Source organism: Dendrobates tinctorius, unplaced genomic scaffold, assembly GCF_039654945.1.
Source record: "Dendrobates tinctorius isolate UK_male_01 unplaced genomic scaffold, ASM3965494v1 ptg000265l, whole genome shotgun sequence".
NCBI lineage: Eukaryota > Metazoa > Chordata > Amphibia > Anura > Dendrobatidae > Dendrobates > Dendrobates tinctorius.
The window spans coordinates 11,253,273-11,279,532 of NW_027361932.1; the positions used below are offsets into that span (position 1 = coordinate 11,253,273).

Genomic DNA, 26,260 nt, shown 5'->3' on the forward strand with positions numbered 1-26,260 from the left:
AAAAATGAATTCTACCATTGTTTTTTGGGTTTTGTTTTTATGACATTCACTCTTAAAAAAGTCCTTGGTACCATGATTCTTCGGGTCAGTACAAGTATGGCAATACCAAACTTGCAGATCTTTTTTTATTTACCGTAAGTGGTGAAAAAAAGATTCAGAAGTTTGTAACGAAAATTCAGAAAATTTGAGTTTGCGATGCCATTTTCTAAGACCTGCAACATTTTTATTTTTCTACTGAAGGAGTTGAGTGAGAACTTTTTTTTGTTTGTTTTTTTTTGTGTGTGTTGAGCTGACATTTTCACTGATACCACTTTGGGATATCCATCATGCTTTAAATTCAATTATTTTTTAAAGAGCAGTGGTGACCGGGAAAACATAATTCCAAAGTTCAGATTCTTCTTTTTCTGTTGCATCATTTACCCTAAGGATTAATTAACAGTATTTTAATAAACCACACTTTTACAGTAATCATGATACAGAACGTTTTTCCCAATATGTAGTAATAATAACAACAACAAATACCTGCAATTAGAAATGTAGTATAATTAAAAGCATCCTTCAACACAAGAGTGTGTGGTGAATTCCTCCGTATAACACCCAGAGCAATTCCTAGAAGATTGGCTTAAATCTACTTTGGGAGACGAATTCTCCCCAATATTTGCGGTAGAGAGGGCTCACAGGGTCCCTACTAGGCCTCTTCCTCCTGGAGCCCCACCTAGACCTTTTCTGGCGCGCCTCCTCAACTGCAGGGATAGAGACGTGGCTCTGTGTCTGAAACGGCAAAAGAGCCCTATCAAGTTCAACAATGCCACAATCTCGATTTTCCCAGACTTCTCTATGGAACTACAGAAACAACGGGTGCAGTTTCCGGAGGTCAAGAGGCATTTACGGGAGCGGAATATTATGTACTCGATGATTTACCCGGCCCGACTCCGGGTGGTCCACGAGGGTTCTACTTTGTTTTTCACAGATCCAGCGGAGGCGGCGGAGTGGCTGCGGTCTCACAAAGGGTCTGCTGCAAAGGAATCCTAAGTATCTATTGCTAGTTGGTATTTTTCTATTAATCGGCTGATTGGAACTTTACTCGAAAGCGTCCAGGTTACCAACAATACCGGACACTGGGCTCAGTGATGGTATTCCCCTGTTTGCTTTATGATGGGAGTACAGGACTCTGCTCCCGCTTTGTTTGTTGTTTATTCATTTTGGTTTTCTGTATTTTTTAGGTAAAAATCGCAGCCGACAACAATTTCAGTTTTTAGGTGATGTCTCTAAATTTTGCCCAGGCAGTATTATGCAACATATAGATCTTCTCACAGATCAGACACTACCGCCATCACATTGTGGCCTTGATAAAGACGCACCTGACCAGGGAAACAGCGCGGTGTGTGCAGAAGCTTTGAGTACAATGGTCTGTCCATGCACTCCACACCAGCTATTCGAGAGGGGTCTCGCTATTGGTACATTGAGACGTCAGATGGGAAGCCAGGGAGACTCGGAGGGACCCCGCGGGTCGTTTTGCTTTTATCCATGCATTGATAAACACCAGGAAATATGTAGTCTTATGCATTTATAACCCCCCCCCCCTTCCCCGGCTCGTATGTCCATTCTGCAGAAGGCAATGGGTTTTGCCCTTAATTATCTGGATGCTGATGTTATTTGCATGGGAGACTTTAACATGGTCATGAACAACTGCCTTGATAAACTGAGGCTAGATGATGGAGGGTCTGGGGGGTCCTCTCCATCGACTACAACTCCATTATTATTTATGGGGGGTGGCGGGTGGTTGGATTTGTGGAGGGTGCGTCACCCTGAGCTAAGGGAATATACTTGCCACTCATCCACTAAACGCTCTCTATCACGCATAGACTGTATATTTGGCTCTAGCGGTCTGGCAATGTGGGTGGCTGATATAGAACATTGAAGTAGGGGCATAGACCATAGCCCGGTCATTCTTAAACTCAAACATGGTCAAATAAACAGCAGAATTGCTTGGAAGTTGAATCCTTTTTGGTTAAAATTGATGGGACCACCTGACAGAACGAATGATCAGTTGCATTGCTTCACCGCGTCCCACCCGGAGCCTCAAGATATTAATTTATTTTGGGATGCCCTTAAGGCATACCTGAGGGGCTGTTTGTCCTCCACGATCCCTTATATTAAGCGGGTAACCTCGAGAAAGGATGATGAGGTGGAGCAACGACTGAAAGACTCAGAGGCTACATATATATCTAACCAAACTAGTGGGAACAGGATTGAGTGGTTGGCCGCCCAGAGGTTATATAGTCAGCATGTGGACACTTAATCTAAGCGTAAACTATTCTTTACCCGTCAATCTTACTTTGAATTGGGGAACCAGACGGGCAAATTTTTGGCCAATCTGGTGCGCCAACATAGCACCTCTAATACAATATTACAGATTCTTAGGGCGGATGGTCTATTGGTGTCTTCGACCGAGGAAATTCTTGGCTGTTTTCATGACTACTACAGGTCTCTATATGAATCTAAAACTGACTTTAAACACTTGGGGGTGCTTAGACTATTTGTCAGATGTGTCATTCCCCACAATAGATCCTGAGCAGGAAGCCCTTATGGACGCTGTGTTCACCACAGAGGAGACTGAAAATGCTATAACAGACATGGCTTCTGGGAAAGCCCCTGGACCAGATGGGTTCCCTATTGAATTATATAGGAAATACCGGGATATATTGACGCCACTTTTGGTGAAAGTATTTCGGGGAATTTGGGAAGGGAATTCTACGCCTGAGTCCTTTTATGAGGCTAACATCATAGTGCTTCGGAAGGAGGGGATGGACCCTTTGGAATGTGGATCCTATTGTCCTATTTCATTAGTGAATGTGGACTATAAAATTTTTACCAAGAGCCTACTGAATTCAATTATATTGAACCTTATACATCCTGATCAAACGGGCTTTATGCCTGGTAAAAGTACTTCCATCAATATCAGACGAGTCCAGTCAATAGTCCAATATAGTTCCCTAATGCCAGACAACAAATGGGCATTGGCATCGTTAGATGCTGTCAAGGCTTTTGACTCTCGAGTGGCCTTTTCTCTCCGCATGCTTGCAAAGATATGGGTTTGGCAATAAATTTATAACATGGATCAAAATATTGTATATTAAACCCAAGGCCCGTATTATAGTAAATAACGCTATATCTGAATTTTTCTCATTACATAGGGGTACCCGTCAGGGCTGTCCTCTCTCCCCGGCCCTCTTCGCCCTTGCGATTGAGGCACTAGCAATACGTATAAGGTCCTCCCCTAACATCAAAGGCATATATTCTTGAATGAAGCAGAAGAAACTTTGCCACAGGCGATATCCCTTATAGATAGATTCAGTAAATATTCAGGTTTACATATAAATTGGGAGAAGTCTGCCCTGCTGCCCCTTTCCCATGCTCCGATGCCCCAGCTGGAGGCTCTCTCCTCGCTATCTATTGTATCTAGTTTTAAATATCTGGGTGTTCACATATCTCAATAGTACACTTGATCTACAACTCAATGTCCACCCACTGCTGGAGCTAGCTAAAGTTTTGTATCCTGGAGTAGGCTCCCATTGTCTGTGGCCGGACGCATTAATCTGATTAAAATGATACTGCTCCCTAAATTTAGCTACTCTCTCCAGCACAGTGCGGTAGCGGTGCCCAAGTCCTTTTTTGTAAATCTCAATTCCCTGGTCACTTCCTTTATATGGGGGAAAACTAGGCCCAAACTTAAATTGTCCACTTTACAGAGACCAAAGAGGGGAGGCGGGGCGGCGCTGCCGGATTTTTTTCCTATACTACTTAGCTGGGCAAGCTAAAGCATTAAGTAAATGGATGTCGGGTAATTGCCTCCCCAATTCTGAAAGTCATTTGCTTCACGCTGCACAAGTGGATTGCCCATTAGGATTTCTTGAGCTAGAGAAAACCAATGACCCACGTCTGCTCCGGCTGGCACGATCAATGTGGAGGCAAGTCAAGAACGTAATTGGGTTTAAAGATTTTATAGCTGAAATGCCCCTGTGGAATAATAATTATTTTCCGGAATTACTAAATCACCCGTCCACCGTGTGGTGTCTCTTCAGTGGGGGACCTGTATGAACAAGGGATCTTAAAGTCTTTTGAGCAATTACAGGCCACACATGATATTCCGAGATCTCAATTTTTTTGTTATCTACAACTGAGATCGGCTCTTCAATCACATATGAGGGATAGGGGTCTGGGCCACGCTATTTCATCGTTACCTCTGATAGGAATCCTTAATTCGCAGGGTCCCCAAGGTCTCATATCCTCTTTATATACGTACATGTTGTCGGTGGGGGCGGAATCTGCCATAAGCTCTATTAAGAGGAAGTGTGAACGACTCATCCCTAATACGCAAAGAGAGGAATGGGAGGAGATTCTGGAATCTCCGATTGGAGTATAACCATCTATCAATAACAGAATGATACAATTATATATAATAAATCAATCATACTTGACTCCGATACGACTTTTTAGGATGGGTCGACTGCAATCATCAGAATGCTTGCGATGTCACTTGCCAGATGCGGATTTTATTCACATGGTGTGGCAATGCCCCATTATCCTGCATTACTGGAAAGAGGTTACGTCACTACTGACATCCTTGGTACAGACTCCAGTCCCTCTAGAGCCATTAGTCTGTTTGTTTGGGGTATGGGAGGAGGAGATTTGGGATCACTATACTGGGGTCTTCCTGCGCGAAACACTGTTTATGGCGAGGAAGGTACTGGCACTGTGGTGGATGGACGGCTCATGTCCTTCTCTTAGATTTTGGATTGATTTGGTAAATTCGATTGTTCCATATGAGCGCACGTTATACCAAAATAGGGGATGCCCGGGTAAATTTGAAAAAATTTACTATTCGACTAAATTGACTATTGTAACGCTCTTCTAATCGGTCTCCCTCTTACCAAACTCTCCCCTCTCCAATCCGTCTTGAATGCTGCAGCCAGGATCATATTCCTCACAAATCGTTACACCGATGCCTCTACCTTGTGCCAGTCATTACACTTGCTACCCATCCACTCCAGAATTCAGTAAGTTTTTATTACCCTCACCCACAAAGCCCTCCATGGCTCAGCACCACCCTACATCTCCTCCCTTGTTTCAATATACCACCCTACCCGCGCCCTCCATTCTGCTGAATACCTGAGGTTAGCATCCTCAACAGTCAGAACCTCCCACTCCCGTCTCCAAGACTTTACACGTGCTGCGCCAATTCTTTGGAATGCACTTCCCAGGTCAATACGATTAGTCCCCAATCCCCACAATTTTATGCGTGCCCTGAAAACGCATTTATTCAGACTGGCCTATCGCCTCAACACATTAACCTAATCTATCCCTGTGTGGCACAGCCAAAAGTTTTGATTCCCCGCATCATGTTCCCACATGCTTTATGCATCCATTAGCCCTCTGTGTTTGTACTGTTACACACTTAACATTATGGCTGGTCCATATAATCAGGGCAACTGTTAACACCCACCTTTCGTGTCTACTTCTTTCCTCATAGACTGTAAGCTTGCGAGCAGAGCCCTCTTTCCTCTTGGTATTTGTTATAATCTATGTGATTATTGTTATGCTGTAATGTCTATTGTCTGTACAAATCCCCTCTGAAACATAGTGCTGCGGAATATGTCGGCGCTATAGAAATAAAATTTATTATTAAAAAATTTGGGAGAGGTGGAATTCCTCTCATCTTACTCTGCAAGGTTGAGACATCACATATGACAATGATATAGGAGACTAGGCTGCGGAAATCGTAGACACTAGTTGATGTAGTGGTAGTTGTAGTTTAGGAATTTTAGTTAGACTTTATTTCTGAATGATATTACAAGGCTTGTGAAATTGGATTGATATACATGCTGGAAAATGTATAGCCAATTCTTTACGTACGTTTGGAAGGATATATACATATTGCCTTGTTTATCTATAAGAATGTGCAATTTCTTTGATTTATATTTTGCAATGGACAGAAACATGTATGCTATGTATAATGTTTATCAAAAGCCATTTTGTATGTTGTACATTCTGTGTGTCCTGAGGTTCAATAAACGAATTAAAAAAAATCTATATGCTGTGCCTAGCAACCCCCACCCCACTCCTCCGCCACCCCGGCCTCCCCCAAAAAGGGTGCAAAAAGATTATATAAGAGGGGAGGGTGTGGAAAAACCACTACTCACAGATGTTCCATGGTATTCATACTGTTCATAGTCAAAAAGGATCTCCCTCCTGTAAGTTAGAAATAAAATTATAAGTGTTTAAGACGAAGTAACAGTCAAACGTTTGGGGAACCTGTTCCTGCAATGGTTTTTCTTATTTTTATTGGAATGTGCACATTACAGATCCTGACTGAAGGCCGCAAAACCACAAAGGAACGCATATAGAAACACGTGTGAAAAAAAACATATGTATTCAAGGAAATCTGTCATGTGATTTTTGTGTAGTATACTAATAGCATTGTGAAGTCTTAGTTACTTAAAGGGAATCTGTCACCCTTTTTTAGGCCTATGAGCTGCAGGCATCGACATCAGGGGCTTATCTACAGCATTCTGTAATGCTGTATATAAGCCCCCGATGTAACCTGAAAGATAAGAAAAAAAGAGTTAGATTATACTCACCCGGGGGGGCGGTCCGGTCTGATGGATGTCGTGGTCCGGCACCTCCCATCTTCATATGATGCAGTCCTCTTCTTCCCTTCCTGTCGTGGCTCCGGCGCAGGTGCACTGCTCTGCCCTGTTGAGGGCAGAGCAGTATCCTGCAGTGCGCAGGCGCCGGGAGAGGACAGAGGTCCGGCGCCTGCGCACTGCAGTACTCTGCTCTGCCCTCAACAGGGCAGAGCAGTGCGCTTGTGCCGGAGCCACAGCAGGAAGGGAGGAAGAGGACGGCATCGTATCAAGATGGGAGGCATCGGACCGCGACACCCATCGGGCCGGACCGCCCCCCCCTCCCGGGTGAGTATAATCTAACTTTTTTCTTATCTTTCAGGTTACATCGGGGCTTATCTACAGCATAACAGAATGCTGTAGATAAGCCCCTGATGTCGATGCCGGCAGCTCATAGGCCAAAAAAGGGTGACAGATTCCCTGTAACAGTAACGGGATTTTTTAGAACCCATGACTAGAGATGAGTGAGCCTTTCAAGGTTCGGTTTGGAGAACGTCCCAAAGTTCATCGAACATACCCAAACCCCATTGAATTCAAAGAGCGGCAAAACCAAACGCATACGCAACACCTTCAGGGAGGCAAAAACTGCCAAAACAGCTCAAATTATGGGCAGACACCAAGAAAATCAATTGACCCCAAGTATATATAGTATAACTGCGCAACATGGATGTATGGGACAGGGCTTGGACCAGCATTTCTAGCTTAAACATTGATCAGTAACAGGTGGATAAGTGACAAGTGTAGGTCTGGTGCTCTGAGAGACCTGCCAAACTCAGGAAACACACATGAAGGAGACCAAACATTTTCAAAAATTAGGGGCAGACAACAGGAAAAGTGGAATTAATTGACCTACAGTAGAAATTTGATAATGGCACCGCAGCAGTCAGCCATGGGCCACGCATGAGGCATCAGGATCTGGGCCTGCATTTACAGCTTTGAATTGAAGTTTCAATGAAGACTAGGTGGGTGAGGGACCGGTGTAAGCCTTCTTTGCTGGGAGCCCTGATAACTCATGCAACAGCTGAAACTGGATTTTTACTCAGCCACACTCAGGTGGACAAATATCAGCTTGCTAGACCACTAATGTTATCACAAATTTAAGGATAGTAACACAGGTAGTTGACTGAACGTAAGTGCAGCCCTTCAGGTTTGGGAGCCCTACTTACATGGACAACACAACACACCCACCTTGGAGTCCAAACCTTGCCATACACCACTAAAATGGCATCAATTTCCCCAGAGTAGAAATAGTATAATGGACCTATAACAACCCTTCCACAAAAGGCAACCCAAGAGGGAGACCCAACTTTGAGTCTCAACATTTTAAAAAATTGTTTGTAACATCAGCAACAACATCAATGCATCACACTAAAACTACACCATTGCCTAGTCTGCCCAGTCTGTGACTGGGGTGCAAAAGTCATTGGAGATCCATGACTTGTTCATCTTGATGAAAATTAGGCGGTCTACACTTTCAGGGAGCCGGATGTGCTTATCCATCAGGACATCAACAGTGCTGAATACACATTCTGAAAGAATGCTGGCTACCAGGCATGACAGAACCTCCAAAGCATGACAGGCGAGCTCAGGCCATTCTTCCATTTTTGAAGACCAAAATGAAAAAGGGTCCAAATTCCTCCTGATGGCATGGATATTGAGCTCCAGAAACTCCTGCACCATCCTCTCCAGTGATTCACAACAAGTCAGACTTGTACTCTGTTCGGTTTGTGCACAGGCTGGTCTTAAAAAAAAAAGTGTGAAATGACTCACAGAAATTGCTTATGCCACTTACACTGCTGATGCAAACATTTTGGTGTTGACAACGAGACTTTCCCGGGGTTGGAAATCTATAACTGCGATGCACACTGTGTGCCACACTGCGGTCATGGGGAAAACAACTCTTAAGATTGTCTACAAGGGTTTTTCAGTAATGCAGGGGGGAAAGCATCTGGCAAAATTTACTTTTGTACTGTAGATCTAAAAGAGTGGCAACACAGTAGTAAGCACTAAGTATAATCCTAAAAAAACGAGAATCATGTTGCAGATAGTGCAGCAAGAAGGCACTTCCATGAGGTCCAAGTCCATGGTGTGTTGGTGGAGGGGTAACACTGAAGTAACACTCAAACTTGCTTCCTCCATCCCCTCCCGCTAACCACGGACAACAGAGAAGGGATCATTATTTTTTTCATCTCACTTGACTGTTGCATCCATCAACGTTTCCTGCTCATCGGCCTCCATCTGTAACTCGGCTCCTGCAGCTTCACTAACCATTTTTATGGTACCATGAGCCCCCCTCGATCACTGTAATCCACACTCACATGGCACCCACCTGTATGACGACAGTCTGGAACTTAGAGATATTGTTATACCTACAGCATCCTCCTCCTCTTCCATCTCTTCCACTGGGACCACAACCTCCTCCGCAGACTATTCAAAATGTACTCCAGTATGTAGATGATCAGATTAGTGATGCTGATGATGGCATCATCAGCGCTAACCATCTTAGTAGCTATCTTAAAACTGTGCAGAAGGATGCAGAGGTCCTTCATCTGTGCCCACTCTGCAAGCGTGAATTGCACCACATCCACACTGCGTTGGCCCAGGATATATAAAAGGACAAACTGCACCAGGGCTCGTCGCTGCTGCCACAGTCGTTGCAACACGTGCAGTGTGGAATTCCCTGTGTCGGCACATCGTATATCAAACGGTTAACCGGTAGGCCGAAAGACCTCTGTAGAGATGCAAGTCGATAACCTGCGGGGTGCGAACAGCAGAAGTGAGCACACAGCACCCATGCTGTCTGCAGCAGCGCATCCAGGCCAGGATAGTGGCGGAGAAATTGAGGTACCACCAGGTTGAGGACGTGAGCCATGCAAGGCACGTGTGTGAGGTTTGCCCTAGCATTGGGCCGCCACACGGTCTTCCCTGGATCCAGGTTCAATGGACAGGAATATTATTTTCAACTGCCTGATTTCAGTGAGCCCTGGCTGCACAATATGGAGGTAGAGGGATTCCCTCTGCACTGTTGAAACGCGTGTCTCATTAAGGAAGGTTTTGAGGGGGTAGATGGAGGCCCTAGAGGAGGTGGAAGAGCCAGAAGCAGTGCAGGAAGTGTTAGATTCAGAGATTTATCCCGCAAGCTTTAGGGATTTCAAGACTTCTGGAGCAGCCCATTGACCACCTGCCCCCATAGCCACCAGTCACCCAGTACCCAGTCAGCAAGATGTACCGCTCTTGCCCAGGTTTGCTCATCCAGGTGTCAGTGGTGAAATATACCCTGGCAGACAGATTTTTTTCAGGGAACGGGTGATGTTGTCAGACATGCTAGGGTAGCGCAGGCACAGCTTTATTGAAGTAACGGTGACTGGAAGCATTTCCATGACCAACAGATTGGAGATGGTGACGTTCAAGCTCTTAAATTTGGCTTGTGTAGGAGGAAACATTCTTTTACGTGACCACAACTGCAGGACCGAGGGCTGGCTACTGTGCTGAGTGAGGGTGGAGTAGCGTGAATACAACAAACTGCTGGACTTTGAGTGAGGTGCAGGCGGAGATGTGAATGGAGAAAGATGTGGTGTGTTCAGTGAATCAAAAAACAGCAGGCATCTCCACTTCCGTAACAGATGACAAGCTCTCACTCACCCAGACTCACCCAGATTGTAGGGGGTAAAGAAGTTGAGGGTCTGCGGCAAGAGACCTGTTTGAACACTTGTCACAGTGATGGAGGAGGAGGAAGCAGTAGATGCGGTTGATGGGCCAGCCGGTGGTCGGCGAGGCCGGCTAGTCCGCATTTTAGCACAGAGAGATTCATGTTGATGGCGCATGTGCCGGTTCATGCATGTAGTAGTCAAATTATTGCAATTTTTGCCTTTACTGAGTCATTTTTTGCAAAATTGGCAAACAACGCGAGTTTGGTCATCCTATGCGGGCTCAAAAAAGGCCCAGACTAGGCAACCCTTGCTGGACCTGTGAACTGCAGACTCAAACGATGCTGGCCACAGCCAGAGGCGTGGCTGAGGATGCAATATTTGTCGAGGCTGCATCACTCAGTGTCTGTGCGCAAGCCGCAACATAGCCTCCTAGTCTTCCTCCACCTCCTCTGCTGAGCTACTCAGCTGCATGGCTCTAGGTTGACACTAAGTGGGATCTACAACCTCAACCTCTGTTTGCCCACTCCTCACCCTGAGAGTCACCCTCCTCATCTTCCTTCCCTGACAGCACAGTACAGTCCATGTGGGCCTCAGGTCTCCGAGTCTCATTAATATCACCTCCACCCCCAGGGGCTAACATCTGGTGATAAGGGTCTGGATTCTGATTGGACAGGATCCACTTCATCCGGATCCAACAGGAAAACATTTTGGGCATCAGTGCAGATGGTTTTCTCCTCTGGATTCTGTGAATGTTTAGAGCAGACCTCTAATGCCCATGGAATAGAATGTGTGAATAGCTCTGCAGACTCGCCCATCTCTGGTTTCCCACAGTCAGTTGGGTGGTTGTAAAGTTGTGACGAGGGGTGGAAACAATGGCAATTGGGGTGCCAACTCTGAGGATTGTACTGCGTTTGATGTTGAGGTGGAGGAAGAGGAGGAGAGGCCACTTGATGCAGCGGTTGCCATCCACTGGAGCACATGCTCTTTCTAGCCCTCATCTACAAGGCGTATCACTGCCAAAGAAAGCGAGTCGCGTAGCCCGTCCAGTAAGAGATTTCAGTTGTCATTGGATAGAACGAGCTGGTGTTCGTTCACTAGAGCTTTCAGTAACATTACCACCTAACCCACATACACGTTGAACACCAAGCCTATTCCCACACTCATGTTGGATGTACCCTTCCCCTCTTTTAACCAGCTGTTTCACAGTCCAAAGCCCAGACCTGTCACAAATTATCAAATCACTATTTATTTTCTGAGATAATGTGCCTGCACAACAATATTAGCCCAAACGATTTTGATTAGGAAATGGGGCCAGGTGCCTGCCCACCAATATTAGCCCTAGCTATTTGGATTAGGAAATGGGGCCTGGTGCCTGCACCCCAATATTAGCCCAAAAGACTCTGATTAGTAAATGTGATCTCCTGACTCCCGACTTCAACACAGTATTAGCTCAAACTGTTTGGATTAGGAAATGAGGACTCCTGCCTGCACAACAGTAATAGCACAGACTAATTTGATGCTGGAAGGTCGATTTCACACAGGACAGGATCCTTTCTAACTATATGGCAACTTGCAGGAGCAGCCTCTCTGCACTGTTACACCCACAAACTGGAGCCAGCAAAACAACACGTCCGCTTTTTATTTGGAGAGTTACGTGTGACTTCGTCAGCCAATGACAGAAGCCCTTGTGTGTGGATGATGGGGATGGTTTCTGTGCCCTGATTGGCTGCCGGAATGTACACACATTAATACAAAAAAAAAAAAAAAAAAAAATTACGCTCCGCAGCTCCTGACCTATATACAACCCCTCCCCTCACAAAACACATCCCACCACGCTCAACCTACAGCACCACTATACTAGCCAAAGCACTAACAAAAGCATTTGTGGAAACGCGATCATTTACCGAATTTTGCCGAAAATGCTCGGAATTCCAAACACGAATCCGAATTACCTATGTGTGTTCCGAATTTGAGATTGGCGAACGTTTTCAGAACAAGTTTGCTCATCTCTACCCATGACAGCACCACGAGAGAGGGGATCTGCCCACCAAGGACAGGAAACCTACAGGCTAAAAAAGGAGGCACCTCTCCCTTGCATCAGTTGGATTATAGAGCATGACAGGACCTACAATGGTTATTACAATAAAAAGATAAAACAACTAACACCACCTAACAACTAAAGTGTAGAAACACAATGGAAGCGAAAGGAGTGCTCACTCCCACGTGACGAGAGGAAATATAAGGGTGCTGTCATGGGTTCCAAAAAATCCTGTTACTGATAAGCAACTAAGACTTTATGGACCACCCACAACAGCACCATAAGATTTACAGAAAAATATAATATCAGGAGGGACCACCGTCAGGAGGGACCACCGTCTGGAGCACCCATCACCCAAATGCGAGTTTGGGGGACCTATCCATATCCAATCTATAGTGCCTATAGAAGATGAGGACCAGGTTGCTGCCTTACATATAACTTCTACCAAGACGTCCGACCTATCCGCCCAGGAGGATGCCATGGCCTGAGTAGCATGAGCCTTTAGACCTTATGGGACCGCCACTTGCCAAGTAGGCTAGAGAAATGGCCTCCCTAAACCACCTAGCTATTGTGGGTTTTGAGATTCTACATCCTTTCCTAGAACCCAGGAAGCATACGAACAAAGACCTGTCCTTTTCTACAGTCTTTCGTAGTTGACAAGTATCTAACTACACATCTCCTAACATCCAAAGTATGCAGTTTTTCCTTCTTATGGTTCTTTGGATTGGAACAAAAAGGAGGGGAGGACGACTTCTCGTAGCTACGCTGGGAAGGTAGGCTGGGTCAGACTTAAAGATGACCCTATCTTCTAAGATATGGGTCAATGGTGGGGTTATAGATAGAGCCTGAATATCACTGACTCTTCTGGCTGATGTCAATGCTACTAGTTGAGTTGTTTTATGCGAAAGAACCTTCAGAAATGCTGATGAGTTTAAAAAGAAAGTCCATTAAGGCTATCAAGACAAGATTAAGACAAACCTCTCTCAAGGCCTTTCTGCAAAAATTCCAAGATCTTCCCCACTGGTGGTCCCTCTTTGATCCTAGAACCTGAAGAGGAAAACATTTTCTCCAAGTCCTAGCATATATCCTGGTTGTGGCTGCTTTCCTACTCTAAACAGAGTGGATACAAGATTTTGAGGGAAAACCTCTCTCCCTTAACAGCGCCCTTTCAAATTCCATGCCGTCAAGTGGAGGCTGGCTGCTTGTGGATTGAACACTGGCCCCTGAGAAAGCAGATTCGGCATCTCTGTAAGAACCCATGGATCAGACACCGACATCATTCCTCACCACGAAAACCATGGTCTTTTTGTTTTGGCCAGAAGGGGGCAATCAACACAATCCTTGCCCTGTTCTCCCTAATTTTTTGACTAGCGGGATTAGGGCTATTGGAGGGAAGGCATATGCCAGGCTGAAGTCCGAGGGGGCCAGGAATGCGTCTACTACTAGGGGATTCTCCCTGGGGCCAAGGGAACAAAATCCATTTACTTTTCTGTTTGGTCTGCTTGCAAAAAGGTCTACCACCGGGTAACCCTCACATCTGAACTATCTGATTGAAGATGTCCTGATTCAGCTACCACTCCCCTTGGCATTTTCCTTCCCTTTTATATGCAGAGTCATCAGGGAGAGATGACCCTCCGAGAGCTGAAATAATCGCTCTGCCATCTCTAAAGTTTTGGAACGAGTTCCCCCTAGCGATTTAGATAAGCCACTGATACTTGGTTGTCAGAGAGGATCCTGACATGCCAGCCCTGTAGGGATATAAGGAATTTACTTACAGCCTGCTCTACTGCCAGTAATTCCTTTGCATTTGATGACAGTTTTCTCACTCACTTCCTCACTCCTCAAGCATATGTAAATGATAAAGGAATATTCACATATTCCCCCGCCCATAATCTTGCTGCCCTCTTTTCACTGGAATCACTGATTCAGTCAGACTGTTGTGCTATTCGCCCGAGGATCGCATTGCAGTCCTCGGACTGGCTGAATGCTCTCCTCACCCGAGAGTGACAGCTGAATAGAAATACATGTCGTCATGCTCACGTCAGGGGATAGATGGCCAGTCCGAGGATTGCAATGTGATCCTCAGGCATACAGCAGTCCGACTGAATCAGTGACTGCAGTGCAGACGGGTGGGTGGGATTATGGGCGAGGGAAGGGCTAATATTGATTTGCCATCTAGATATGCTTGACTTTCCAGCGCACGATAAATTTGTCCGGGGCTTACAGGAACACAACGGGGCAACGTAGAGAATTAAAAGTTAAATATCCTGAAATAGGGCTTGGATAGATCTTTCAGGATACCATTAGTATACTACACAAAAATCCACTGACAGAATCCCTCTAAACCTTAGATTCCTCAAAGTACCCCTCTTTTTACTCTGAAGACAGCTTTACAACCTCTTGGTATTCTCTAAATCAGTTTCATCAGGTCGTCCCCTAGATTGGCTTTCCAACAGTCATGAAGGAATTCCCAGAGGTGCAATACATTACAAGCATTTGCAATATTAAAATGAATTTATTTTTGGCTTTAATATTTTTGTACTCTAGAGCATCACAATGTATAAATCTAATCATCCTCATCTTACCTATGTGCCTCCCACTCTCTTCTCTGACGTCTTCTCTCAATTCGTCTTTCTACAGCTCCCTTTGAAAGAAAAGTAAAAGTAAATGAATGAAGTTGAGAGATTTTCCAATCACTTCCAACATGCTTAGAAATTAATTACATAGCATGCCATGCGCATTACTGGTGGGTATCAGCCAACACATCATCTGCACCATTCACTCCCTGATGCTGAATTGAGTGGCGCCAGAGAACTCCTTTAACCCCTTGACGCATATTTACGTTGTATATGTAGTGTCCCCGACTTTGATGCGGTGTCTGGAGCTGAACCTGCATCTTTCCCTTTAATCAGCTGCCATATGTCTTTAACAGCTGTGGGTGGATGGGAGCTCTGCCTGCGGCCGTTAGCCAGTTAAATACCGCTGTCAATCTCTGAACGAATTTTAACATGCGCCATTTGGAAGCGCGTCACAAATCCCGCCTTTCGTGCCAGTCATGTGATCATGAGGCGCCGATGGGTTCTCACAACAGCCAGGGCTCTTCTGCAGATCCCCAGTGTCTGTCATTATGATGCTCAAGTTGACCACTGGCTCTTGGCCAGCGTTCATAGGAGATCGTTAATTCTTGTATACATAGTAGTTTTGAAAACCGGTTTTGTATAGCACAAGGGATCAGACGAACACAGCTTCAAGTGTCCTAAGGGACCATTACATACAGTAGAAAGTAAGAAAAGTTTTTAAAAATATGGAAAAAAATCTGAAAAAAAAAAAAAAGTTCAAATCACCCCCTTTTGCCCCATTGAAAATAAAATCACTGAACAAAAAAAAAAAAAAACACATTTGGTATCGCTGCATTCAAAAATTATCAATCAAAATATACAGCAAATTAATCAGATCGGTAAACGGAGTAACAAGAAAAACCAAAACAATCAACACAGTTTTTAGCTGCTGCAACTTTGCAATAAGAGGCAATCAAACCATCTACACCAGAATGGTATCAATAAAAACCATCAGATCATGGGGCAAAACAAGCCAACACCCAGCCCCAGAGACCGAAAAATGAAATTGTTTTTCATTTTCCAAATGCAAAAACTTTTTCATACAAATTTTGGAAAAAAAATTTTCACCACTTAAATAAAAAATAAACTTAACATATTTGGCATCTTGTACCTGTACTGACCTGGAGAATCACATTACCAGGTCAGGTTTTACCATGCAGGTAACATGGTAAATAAAAACTAAAAACTATTGTGGAATTGCACTTTTTTTTCCACCAGTTTGACAGTACACTATGTGGTGAAATCAATGATGTAATTCAAAAGCACAGCTCATCCTGCAAAAAACAAGCCTTCCTTACAGCTATATTGACAGAAATATAAAAAAGTTACGGCTCTTGGAAGAAGAGGTGCAAAAGGAAAAAAAAAGGCGTTATCAAAGTGAAGGTGTTGAAGTGGTGAAGGTGTTATCAAAAAGATTAGATGTAAATACTTATGTCCCCAAAAAAATTGAGAAAAGTATTTACATCTATTTTTCTGGCTAACACGGTACCACAATATTATTTTGTATTGTGCATCAAAAAGATTCAAATGCATAACGTGTGATCAACTATTTAATTTTACGGTACCTCATCAAAGCGTCTGCGCTTGCCAGATGGCTCATCGCCCTCACTTTCATTCCCGGAATCGTCTTCCTCCTCCTCATCTTCTTCATCCCGGAAAATGTCATCATAGGCAGGTATTTCAAGATCATCATCCTGTTTAATAAGTAACTTTATCTGTGTAACACATAAATAATTATTCTCAATGAATTCCTGTTTGTAAAACAAAAATAATATACTAATTCTATCAATTATCATACATTCCAGACATACCTGGGTATCATTGTATACATTTACTACATCTATTGGTCGGTGGGTGTCACATATGAAAAAAATGGTCTCTTCCTGAGGTTGCAGAGTCTCCAAAAGATCAACGTTTGCACCACAATTTAAGAGCACAAAGTACTGAAACTAAAAGAAAAAAAAATTACAGTGGAAGCTTTTTTATATTAATATTTCGGTCAAATGTTGATCAGAAATGAATACCAAGAGACAACTTATGAATGAAGTCTGCAAACAAGGATTTAAAGTTAAACTGTCAGGTCCTATAACTGTTCATACCTGCTATGGAGGTAGATTTTCCAAATTCTGTATCCTAATATAGTCAAATGGCACTGTAAAACTGCTTTTGTCTAAAAATCTAAGTTACTTACTGGTCACGGGATTTCTAGAGCCCATGACAACACCACCCGAGAGAGCATCCTCCCATACAGGGCAGGAAACTTAGTGAAATAAAAGGGTAGCACCTCTCCTGCACATCAGTTAGTTTACAGAGCATGAGAGGACCTCCAAACAATTAGTACATGCCTTCACCAAATTATAACCACACTCTAAATTTAATCACTTCACCTGAAAAATGCACCCACAACCGGTGATTGGGGGGTGGGAAATATAGGGGTGCTGTCATGGGCTTTTTTTTCCCCTTCACCCATGACACCACCACCTGAGAGATTTATACAGAATAACAATCCTGCTTAGGCGGAGAGACGACCGCTTTTAGAACCTTTCTACCAAAAGTTAGATCAGTTGCTGAGCATAAGTCTAGCCTGTAGTGCCTATAGAAGGTTGAAGGAGAGGACCAAGTTGCTGCTTTACATATCTGGCTGATACCTACTCCACATTCTCTGTCCAAGAAGTTGCAATTGCTCGAGTACAATAAGCTTTAATGCCTTCTGGCACTGACACACTACTAGCCAAGAAATCTATACTAACAGCCTCCCCAATCTCCTGAGTCCTATGGAACCTCTTAGCCACCTTTGGTAGGTAGGTCGGGTTAGGGTTCAAAACCACTCTATCTTCCAGCATCTGAGTGTATGAGGGATTTACCGCCAAGGCCTGAATATCATTGTCCCTATGAACCAATGTCAATGCTACAAGTATTACAACCTCAAGGGTGCGATTCTTGATGGAGGCTTACTGTAAAGGCTCAAAGGGGCTTTTAGTCGAAGCTTCTAGGACTAGGATTTTAATCCCAAGGAGGAATCTGTGGACTAGGGATCGGTCTAGATCTATGACCATATTTATTAAACTGCACAATCCAATTATTGGCTGCTATATTACAATTGTACAGCACGCTCAAGGCCGAAACCTGAACCTTAAGGGTGCTGGTGGACAACCCCAGCTCTAATCCTTGTTGCAGAAACTCTTGTATTGATCTTTTTGAAACTTCTCCTAGTTTCTCCCCTTATCTAGATAGAACATGGAAGAAGTTTCTACCATATATTTCAATGGTTACAGACTTTCTGCTTTTTAAAAGGGTAGATAGTAAAACCCTGGAAGAACCCTTGCCCTGTCAACAACTCAATCTCAAAATCCAGGCTGTTAAATGGAGACCTGAAACGTGAGGGTGATAAACTGGGCCCTGGGAGACTAGATCAGTGACTTCCAGCAGGATTCAAGGATCTGAAATGGACATCTGCCTCATCCAATAAAACCATGGTCTCTTGGGCCAGAATGGAGCTATTAATATCACCTTTGCCCGATCTTCCCATATTGAGGATGCCATCAGTTCTGTGGAAAATTGTGGAAGAAAGGCATAGACTAGGTCAGGGGCCCATTGTATCTGTAAAGCGTCCACCGCATAAGGCCCCTCGCTTGGGTCTAGACAGCAGAATTTGTCCATTTTCCTGTTCCCTCTGTTGGCAAACAAGTCTATTTCTGGAACCTTCCACAGATCTATAAATTGCTTGAAAACTGTGGGGTTTAGGAACCATTTCCCCTGCCTTATCTAGTTCCCACTCAGGAAATCTGCCTTTTTCTTCCCCTTTAGGTGAATTGCCGTCAGGGAAGAGAGATGTTATTCTGTTATACAAAAAATGCCTTCAGTTGTCCTCATCAAGGAGCGAAATCTCGTTTCCACCTGATGTTTAAATATGCCATCATCACGTGATTGTCTGACAATATCCAAAACACAACAGCCCCAAAGGATAGTGAGAAACGTCTCTAATGCCATTCTCACAGCCAACAGCTCTTTCATACTGGAAGAATCCTTTCCTTTCTGGTTCATCCACACACCCTGGACTACACACCAGTCATGCGTGTATCTGGTGTTTTAAATATTGTTTACTAGAGTTACCCATAGTCCCCCTGCTGATGGAAAATCTCTCTAACCACCACAGCAGGGGGTCTGTTGTTGAAGAAAGATTTATCCTTCCAAATGCCCTACTAATCATTCATGACCTTTTAACACTTCCTACTGTAGCTGCCAGGAATGGAGCTGGGCCCATAATACTGCGGGGATGCAGGAGGACAGGGTTCCCACTAATGACATAGCCCTCCTGAAAGACATGATCCGTCTGCTGTTCACTGCTGAGTAAGCTAAGGACATTATCTTGTATGTCTTCTCTTCTGGAAGAAAACACATACTAGACTCGACAACCCAGATGAGACCTAGAAAACAGTAATTAGACCTACCGGTAATTGTATTTCCAGGAATCCATCCTGACAGCACCATGCAGGACGTCCTTCTTATCCTCACTAGGACAGGAAACCAGAGGTTAATGGACCCTTCCATCTCCACCCTTCAGTGTTTTTTTCTGTCCCAATGAGGATAGGAACGACAAGAGGAGCTCCTATCCCTGGTTGCACCGGGCAGATCAGCATGTATCGGGGGGCCCAGCCTTTCCCATCCTGCTAGCAAGAGATCTGCGGCCGACACCCTCCAATGGGGGGTCCCTCAGCATACCACAGTGAAGCGCTGCTTCTGAATTGCGACACGCTTACCCCTGCCTGGGAGCTCTCATTTCGGGTGTCTGCCTTCAGCACGCTGCAAGCCCAGCGGGCGCGCTTCCGGCGACATCATCTCTGCAGGCCGGGCAGAGCATTTCCAAGTCGCGGCCAACGAGTGTTCCACGGTGGAATGCAGGAAGAGGATCCAGCAAGGAAATCAGCAGAGAAGTCCGACGTATGTGTATCATATAAATGGGGTCCTGGAATGTGTGTAGGCTGCCCTACTGTAAGCTTAGGACATGGAGCATTCCACTAAGATAGACATTGGCTTAGAACAGAACCAGGGGCATGTGAGTAAGCTTGCAAAGTGACACCCACTTTAAGTCCTTACACTACACACAGAAACACATGGCATGGAGATGTGCTATCTGTAACGCCAAACTACCATATACTTGGCAGAAGCACCTATGTGAACCCTGCACTTCAATAATCATAAGAGAGGAACAGACTTCTTTGCTGTCGGACATGAGGTCCACAATCAGAGAGGCAGTCCAGGTCTCCATTTTCTGGGATTGTGTATTCTCATGCCGCACAATGTGAATCCCAGGGAGGGTCCAGTAAAAGACCAAGGGAAATAGAAGTGTCCTCTGAAGATGAGATGTCGGATGAATCTGACCAGGAAGAAGGGGAAGTATTTACTGACCCACCAGAGGGAGGGAAGAGATATCTCTTTTCCTCTGAGGACACAGATTAACTCCTTTGTGGGGTACAAAATGCCATGCAGGTGGAGTTAACCTCAAAACCCCTCTCCACACAGGACGAGATGTTTGGGGGGGGGGGTGACAATCTCAGAGAAAGACCGGTTATCCTAAGAGACTTTAAACTTTGCCTACCCTTTGAACCAGAGGATGCCAAAGCCTGGGAAGACATCCCCAAGATAGACAATCCGGTTGCCAAAGTAGTGAAGTCAACTTCAATCCCGTTTGAAAATTCATTCAGTTTGAAAGAACCCATGGATGGCCTCCTAAAGAGAACCTGGGAAACCTCGGCAGCCATAATCCGGGAGAACATCACGGCAACCTCAGTGGCTCGATCCATGCACTTATGGGTCGATGACTTAGAGGAACACGTGAGATCCAAGACTCCCAGAGACACCATCCTAAAATCCTCAGGAAAGAGTAGGACAATAATAAATCTGAAGCCCTTGAACCGATAAAATACAAGAAGTTCAAGATGGAATCCATCAGATCTACGATTCCTCTTAGACAGGAATGCGGTGATGTGTAACCCTAGATTTAAAAACCGCGTACTATCAATTTCCCGTCCATGCTTCATACCAGAGATTCCTAAGGTTTGCTCGGAGTGTCCAGGGGAGGGTCCGTCACTATCAGTTCCAATGTCTTCCCTTTGGCCTAGCTTCAGCACCCAGAGTATTCACCAAGCTTGTGGCGGAGTTAGTCGCCTACCTAAGAAAACATTTCATCACCATAGCCCCCTATCTAGACGACTTCCTAATCATAGCCAGCTCCGAGAAACAGCTCAGGGAGCACTGCCAGACCTCAATTTCCATGCTTCAGAGGTTGGGATTGGTCATAAATTGGGAGAAGTCCGAACTTGTTACAGATCCCAGGAAATAATTCTTAGGGGTCCTGCAAGATTCCCGACTAAGAACTTCTTTCTTGCCAGAAGAGAAGCAGCACGCCATGTTGGAAAGAATCCACCAATTCACAGGAAGCCGCTACTCCATCAGAGAAGCAATGAGAATCCTGGGAATAATGACATCTTGTATCCCCTGTGAACGGTGGAGTCAGTTGCACTCTCGAGAGCTCCAGGGCACGGTTCTATTTGCCTGGGACAAACGTAAACAATCACTGGACAACGTGATGACCTTATCCCTTCCGGTGAGGGAATCTTTACATTTGTGGACCACTCCGGAAAACCTCCGGTCAGGAGTTCCCTGGATTCTCTCCTTGAACGTAGTGGTCACCACTGACGCAAGTCAGCTAGGTTAGCGCAGCCATGTGGAAAGGAGATATTTCCAGGGAGAATGGAGTCCAGAGATCGGATCCAGGTCCTCGAATTTCAGGGAACTGTATGCACTATGGAAGGCACTACTTCAGGTCCAGTCGATGGTTAGAAGCAAACATATAAAGTTACTGCCCGACAACATGACAGCGGTGGCATTCCTACGTCATCAAGGGGGACTAAAACATACTACACTGCAACGCCTGGCCAAAAAGGATCTTCAAATGGGTAAGACGGTTCTATCAGTCTCTGCAGTACACCTGGAAGGATCCAGGAACCAGGTGGCAGACTTCCTGAGCAGGCAGAAGTTATCACCCACAGAGTGGGAGCTGAACAGGGAAGTGTTCAGTGTACTGTGTCAACACTGGGGGGTGCCATGAGTGGATCTTTTTGCAGCCAGAGAGAGAATGTGAAGGTCAGAAGATTTTTCTCTTTAAACCCCCTTGACGGTTCAGCAGGAGTCTATGCACTGTCCCAGCCATGGGGAGGGGCTGGCCTTTGCATTTCCCCCCTCTTCCTCTGGTTTCAAGGGTGCTCAGGAAAGTGCAGGAGGAAAGGGCGAAGATCGTTTTAGTGGTGCCCTTCTGGCCAAAGAAGAGTTGGTTCCCTCTGCTGAGGAAAATGGCGGAAGACCACCCCATCCTCCTTCCAAGGAGAAAACACCTCCTCCACCAGGGCCCAGTTCACCACAATCCGGACAGTTTTCAACTCTCAGCATGGATCCTGAGAGGCAGGTCCTGAAGTCAAGGGTATTGTCCGACGAAGTAATATCTACGCTTCAAGCAAGCAGAAAACCCGTGACCTCTGCTATATACAGTACAGACCAAAAGTTTGGACACACCTTCTCAAAGAGTTTTCTTTATTTTCATGACTATGAAAATTGTAGATTCACTCTGAAGGTATCAAAACTATGAAATAACACATGTGGAATTATATATTTAACAAAAAAGTGTGAAACAACTGAAAATATGTCTCATATTTTAGGTTCATCAAAGTAGCCACCTTTTGCTTTGATTACTGTTTTGCACACTCTTGGCATTCTCTTGATGAGCTTCAAGAGGTAGTCACCGGAAATGGTCTTCCAACAGTCTTGAAGGAGTTCCCAGAAAAGCTTAGCATTTGTTGGCCCTTTTGCCCTCAATCTGAGGTCGAGCTCACCCCAAACCATCTCTATTGGATTTAGGTCTGGTGACTGTGGAGGCCAGGTCATCTGGCGTAGCACCCCATCACTCTCCTTCTTGGTCAAATAGACCTTACACAGCCTGGAGGTGTGTTTGGGGTCATTGTCCTATTGAAAAATAAATGATGGTTCAAATAACACAAAATGGATGGAATAGCATGCCGCTGCAAGATGCTGTGGTAGCCATGCTGGTTCAGTATGCCTTCAATTTTGAATAAATCCCCAACAGTGTCACCAGCAATGCACCCCCGCACCATCACACCTCCTCCATGCTTCACGGTGGGAACCAGGCATGTAGAGTCCATCCATTCACCTTTTCTGCGTCGCACAAAGACACAGTGGTTGGAACCAAAGATCTCATATTTGGACTCATCAGACCAAAGAACAGATTTCCACTGGTCTAATGTCCATTCCTTGTTTCTTTAGCCCAAACAAATCTCTTCTGCTTGTTGCCTGTTCTTAGCAGTGGCTTCCTAGCAGCTATTTTACCATGAAGGCCTGCTGCACAAAGTCTCCTCTTAACAGTTGTTGTAGAGATGTGTCTGCTGCTAGAACTCTGTGGCATTGACCTGGTCTCTAATCTGAGCTGCTGTTAACCTGTGATTTCTGAGGCTGGTGACTCGGATGAACTTATCCTCCGCAGCAGAGGTGACTCTTGGTTTTCCTTTCCTGAGGCGGTCCTCATATGAGCCAGTTTCTTTGTAGCGCTTGATGGTTTTTGCCACTGCACTTGGGGACACTTTCAAAGTTTTCCCAATTTTTCGGACTCTCTGACCAACCTTCATTTCTTAAAGTAATGATGGCCACTCGTTTTTCTTTACTTAGAATTTGTATTATGGCAAAAAAAAGCAGCTAACAGTCTATTCAGTAGGACTATCAGCTGTGTATCTACCAGACTTCTGCACAACACAACTGATGGTCCCAACCCCATTTATAAGGCAAGAAATCCCACTTATTAAACCTGACAGGGCACACCTGTGAAGTGAAAACCATTTCCGGTGACTACCTCTTGAAGCTCATCAAGAAAATGCCAAGAGTGTGCAAAGCAGCAGGGCTGTGGAGTCGGTGCTCATTTTGGTGGAGTTGGAGTCGGTATAAAATGGACCAACTCCGACTCCTAAAATATATAATAAATTGGGTAAAGTAGTTCAATGCAGAATGTGCTGAATATTTTTCATAGGAATTTGGGAAAGTTAAGAAATGTCCTATAAATGGCTGTTCTATTCCTGATCTAAGGCTACATTCACACAGTGTTTTTGCTGCGTTTTTTGCGGATACGTTTTTCAGCTGCAAAAGCAGATCAGCTTTTTAAAAAACCGCATCACCTGAAAGGTTTTTGAGCTCATAGGTAATGTTTTCAATAGCAAAAGCAGATTAGATTAGAAATCTGCTCTATCTATCCATTTATCCATATCTGTCTATCCATATCTTATCTGTACCAAAAAGAATGAAAGCCGGGTAGCATACAGACTAAAGGGGGTTTTACACATAGCGATATCACTAGCAATATTGCTATAACGTCACCGATTTTGTGCCGTTATAGCGATATCGCTATGTGTGATACTTACCTCCAACCGCCTCCCCCGCTGATCGCTCGAGAATGTCCGGCTCCATTTCTCGTCGTCAGCTTCCTGCTGTGACGAGCGACGCGTGGAGGCGGGCGGGAGGACGCCAGGATCGCTGTGTGTGAAAGGTGAGTATCGTGCGCTGCGTCGCTGCTGCATCGCTGTGAGGTCTGCCTGTGTGACAGCTCACTAGTGATCATTTAGCGATGCACCAGCGATCCTGACCGGGTCGGATCGCTGGTGCATCGCTAAATGTAAAAGGGCCTTAACACTCTTTTTTTTTTTTTTACAGCACCAGTCAGGTACACCTCATAGCTGCCCAAAAGGACACCCAGGACAGGCATTGCTCGTCTTCAGTAACACATCAACATCAATTGATAGTTGGAATAAATAGACTGCATTCATCACATCTTCTTAAGGTGCAGGCTTTATTTTCAAGCGTAGGGGTGTGCAGTATGAGGTTCTGCAGCAGCTGAGGTGTGCAGTATGAGGTTCTGCGAAACAGTATGAGGTTCTGCCCCCCATAGGTTTGATCCTGGCTACGCCCATGGCGTGAATGTAGCCTGAGGATCTAGGCTTTCTCCATGCTGCACTCCAGCACCAGTGAAGCTCCTCCTCTACAGACAAGGGTACAAAGCAAACACACTCAGAAAGAAGGCAGGCCAGCACTCATCTCAGAAGAATTGCTAGAGTGAACAGGATAACAAGATTAAGGTAATTACTTCTTAAAGCATATTTAAACTTTCAATAAACTGTGCATAAATCAATAGTCCAGTATACTGTATGTTCTCTCTGTATGCTTGTTTGTTTTTTCTTTGAGCTCATATACTTTGGGAAGCTAGCTTTTATACAATATACATACAATATACAGGGAAAATACAGCAACAGGCTTGATGAGGACTTATATGAGGACTTGTATAGGTATATAAACCAAACATCAAGTTATTAGCTCTGTTATCAGTTTCTTTGTTCCTGGAGTATGATACACAACAAACTTGCTCGCTCCCTCCCTCCTCCCCTCTTCATAGACTGTGAAGCATTTAGTGAGCTGTACCCTAAGAAAAGCGTGAGATTGGAAATTCAAAGTAAAGCTATTTAATAACATTTTACAAACTTTATATTTGTCATTTGTACTATTGATTTATGCAAAGTTTGTTTTATTTCTATCTAAAATTATACAGTGGGGAAAGTATGTATTTAATACACTGTCGATTCCCACCTACAAAGAATGGAGAGGTATGAAATTTTTAATCATAGGTACACTTCAACTGAGAGAAACAGTATCTACAGGAAATGTTTGACCTCTAATTGCAAACAAAGGTTTCTGTACCAAATATTACCGTAAGTTCTGTTTTTCTATTGTATCAAATACGTATTTCATGCAATAAAATGCATATTATTTAAATCATACAATATGATTTTCTGGATTTTTTTTAGTCTGTCTCTCACAGGTGAAGTGTACAATTGCAGACCTCTCCATTCTTTGTAGGTGGGAAAACTTGCAAAATTGTCAGTATCAAATTCTTATTTTTCCCACTGTACATGGTTCCCTGTTCTTGCTGGAATTATAATATACATTATTTTATAGGACAAAATTATTTTGAGAGTGAATTTATATGATTACAAAATGTCTAAGAAACTCCCCATGAAGTCAGCTGTATTTGAGCATTTCACAGTGACTAGTGTTGAGCTTTCCGATACCGCAAGTATCGGGTATCGGCCGATATTTGCCGTATCGGAATTCCGATACCGAGTACCGATACTTTTTTCGTATCGGATACCGGAATCGGAA

General features: G+C 44.4%; 1 protein-coding gene across 1 annotated transcript in view; it reads right to left on the reverse strand.

Annotated features, from left to right (window-relative positions):
* Positions 1-26,260, reverse strand: part of CDC45 (cell division cycle 45) — a 78,488-nt gene that overhangs the window by 34,946 nt on the left and 17,282 nt on the right. The window contains exons 4-7 of the mRNA XM_073559093.1: positions 16,804-16,941; positions 16,558-16,707; positions 14,960-15,018; positions 6,204-6,252 (exon numbers count right to left, since the gene is read on the reverse strand). Coding sequence (XP_073415194.1) covers positions 6,204-6,252; positions 14,960-15,018; positions 16,558-16,707; positions 16,804-16,941 — 396 coding nt within the window. The remainder of the gene's footprint in view (positions 1-6,203; positions 6,253-14,959; positions 15,019-16,557; positions 16,708-16,803; positions 16,942-26,260) is intronic.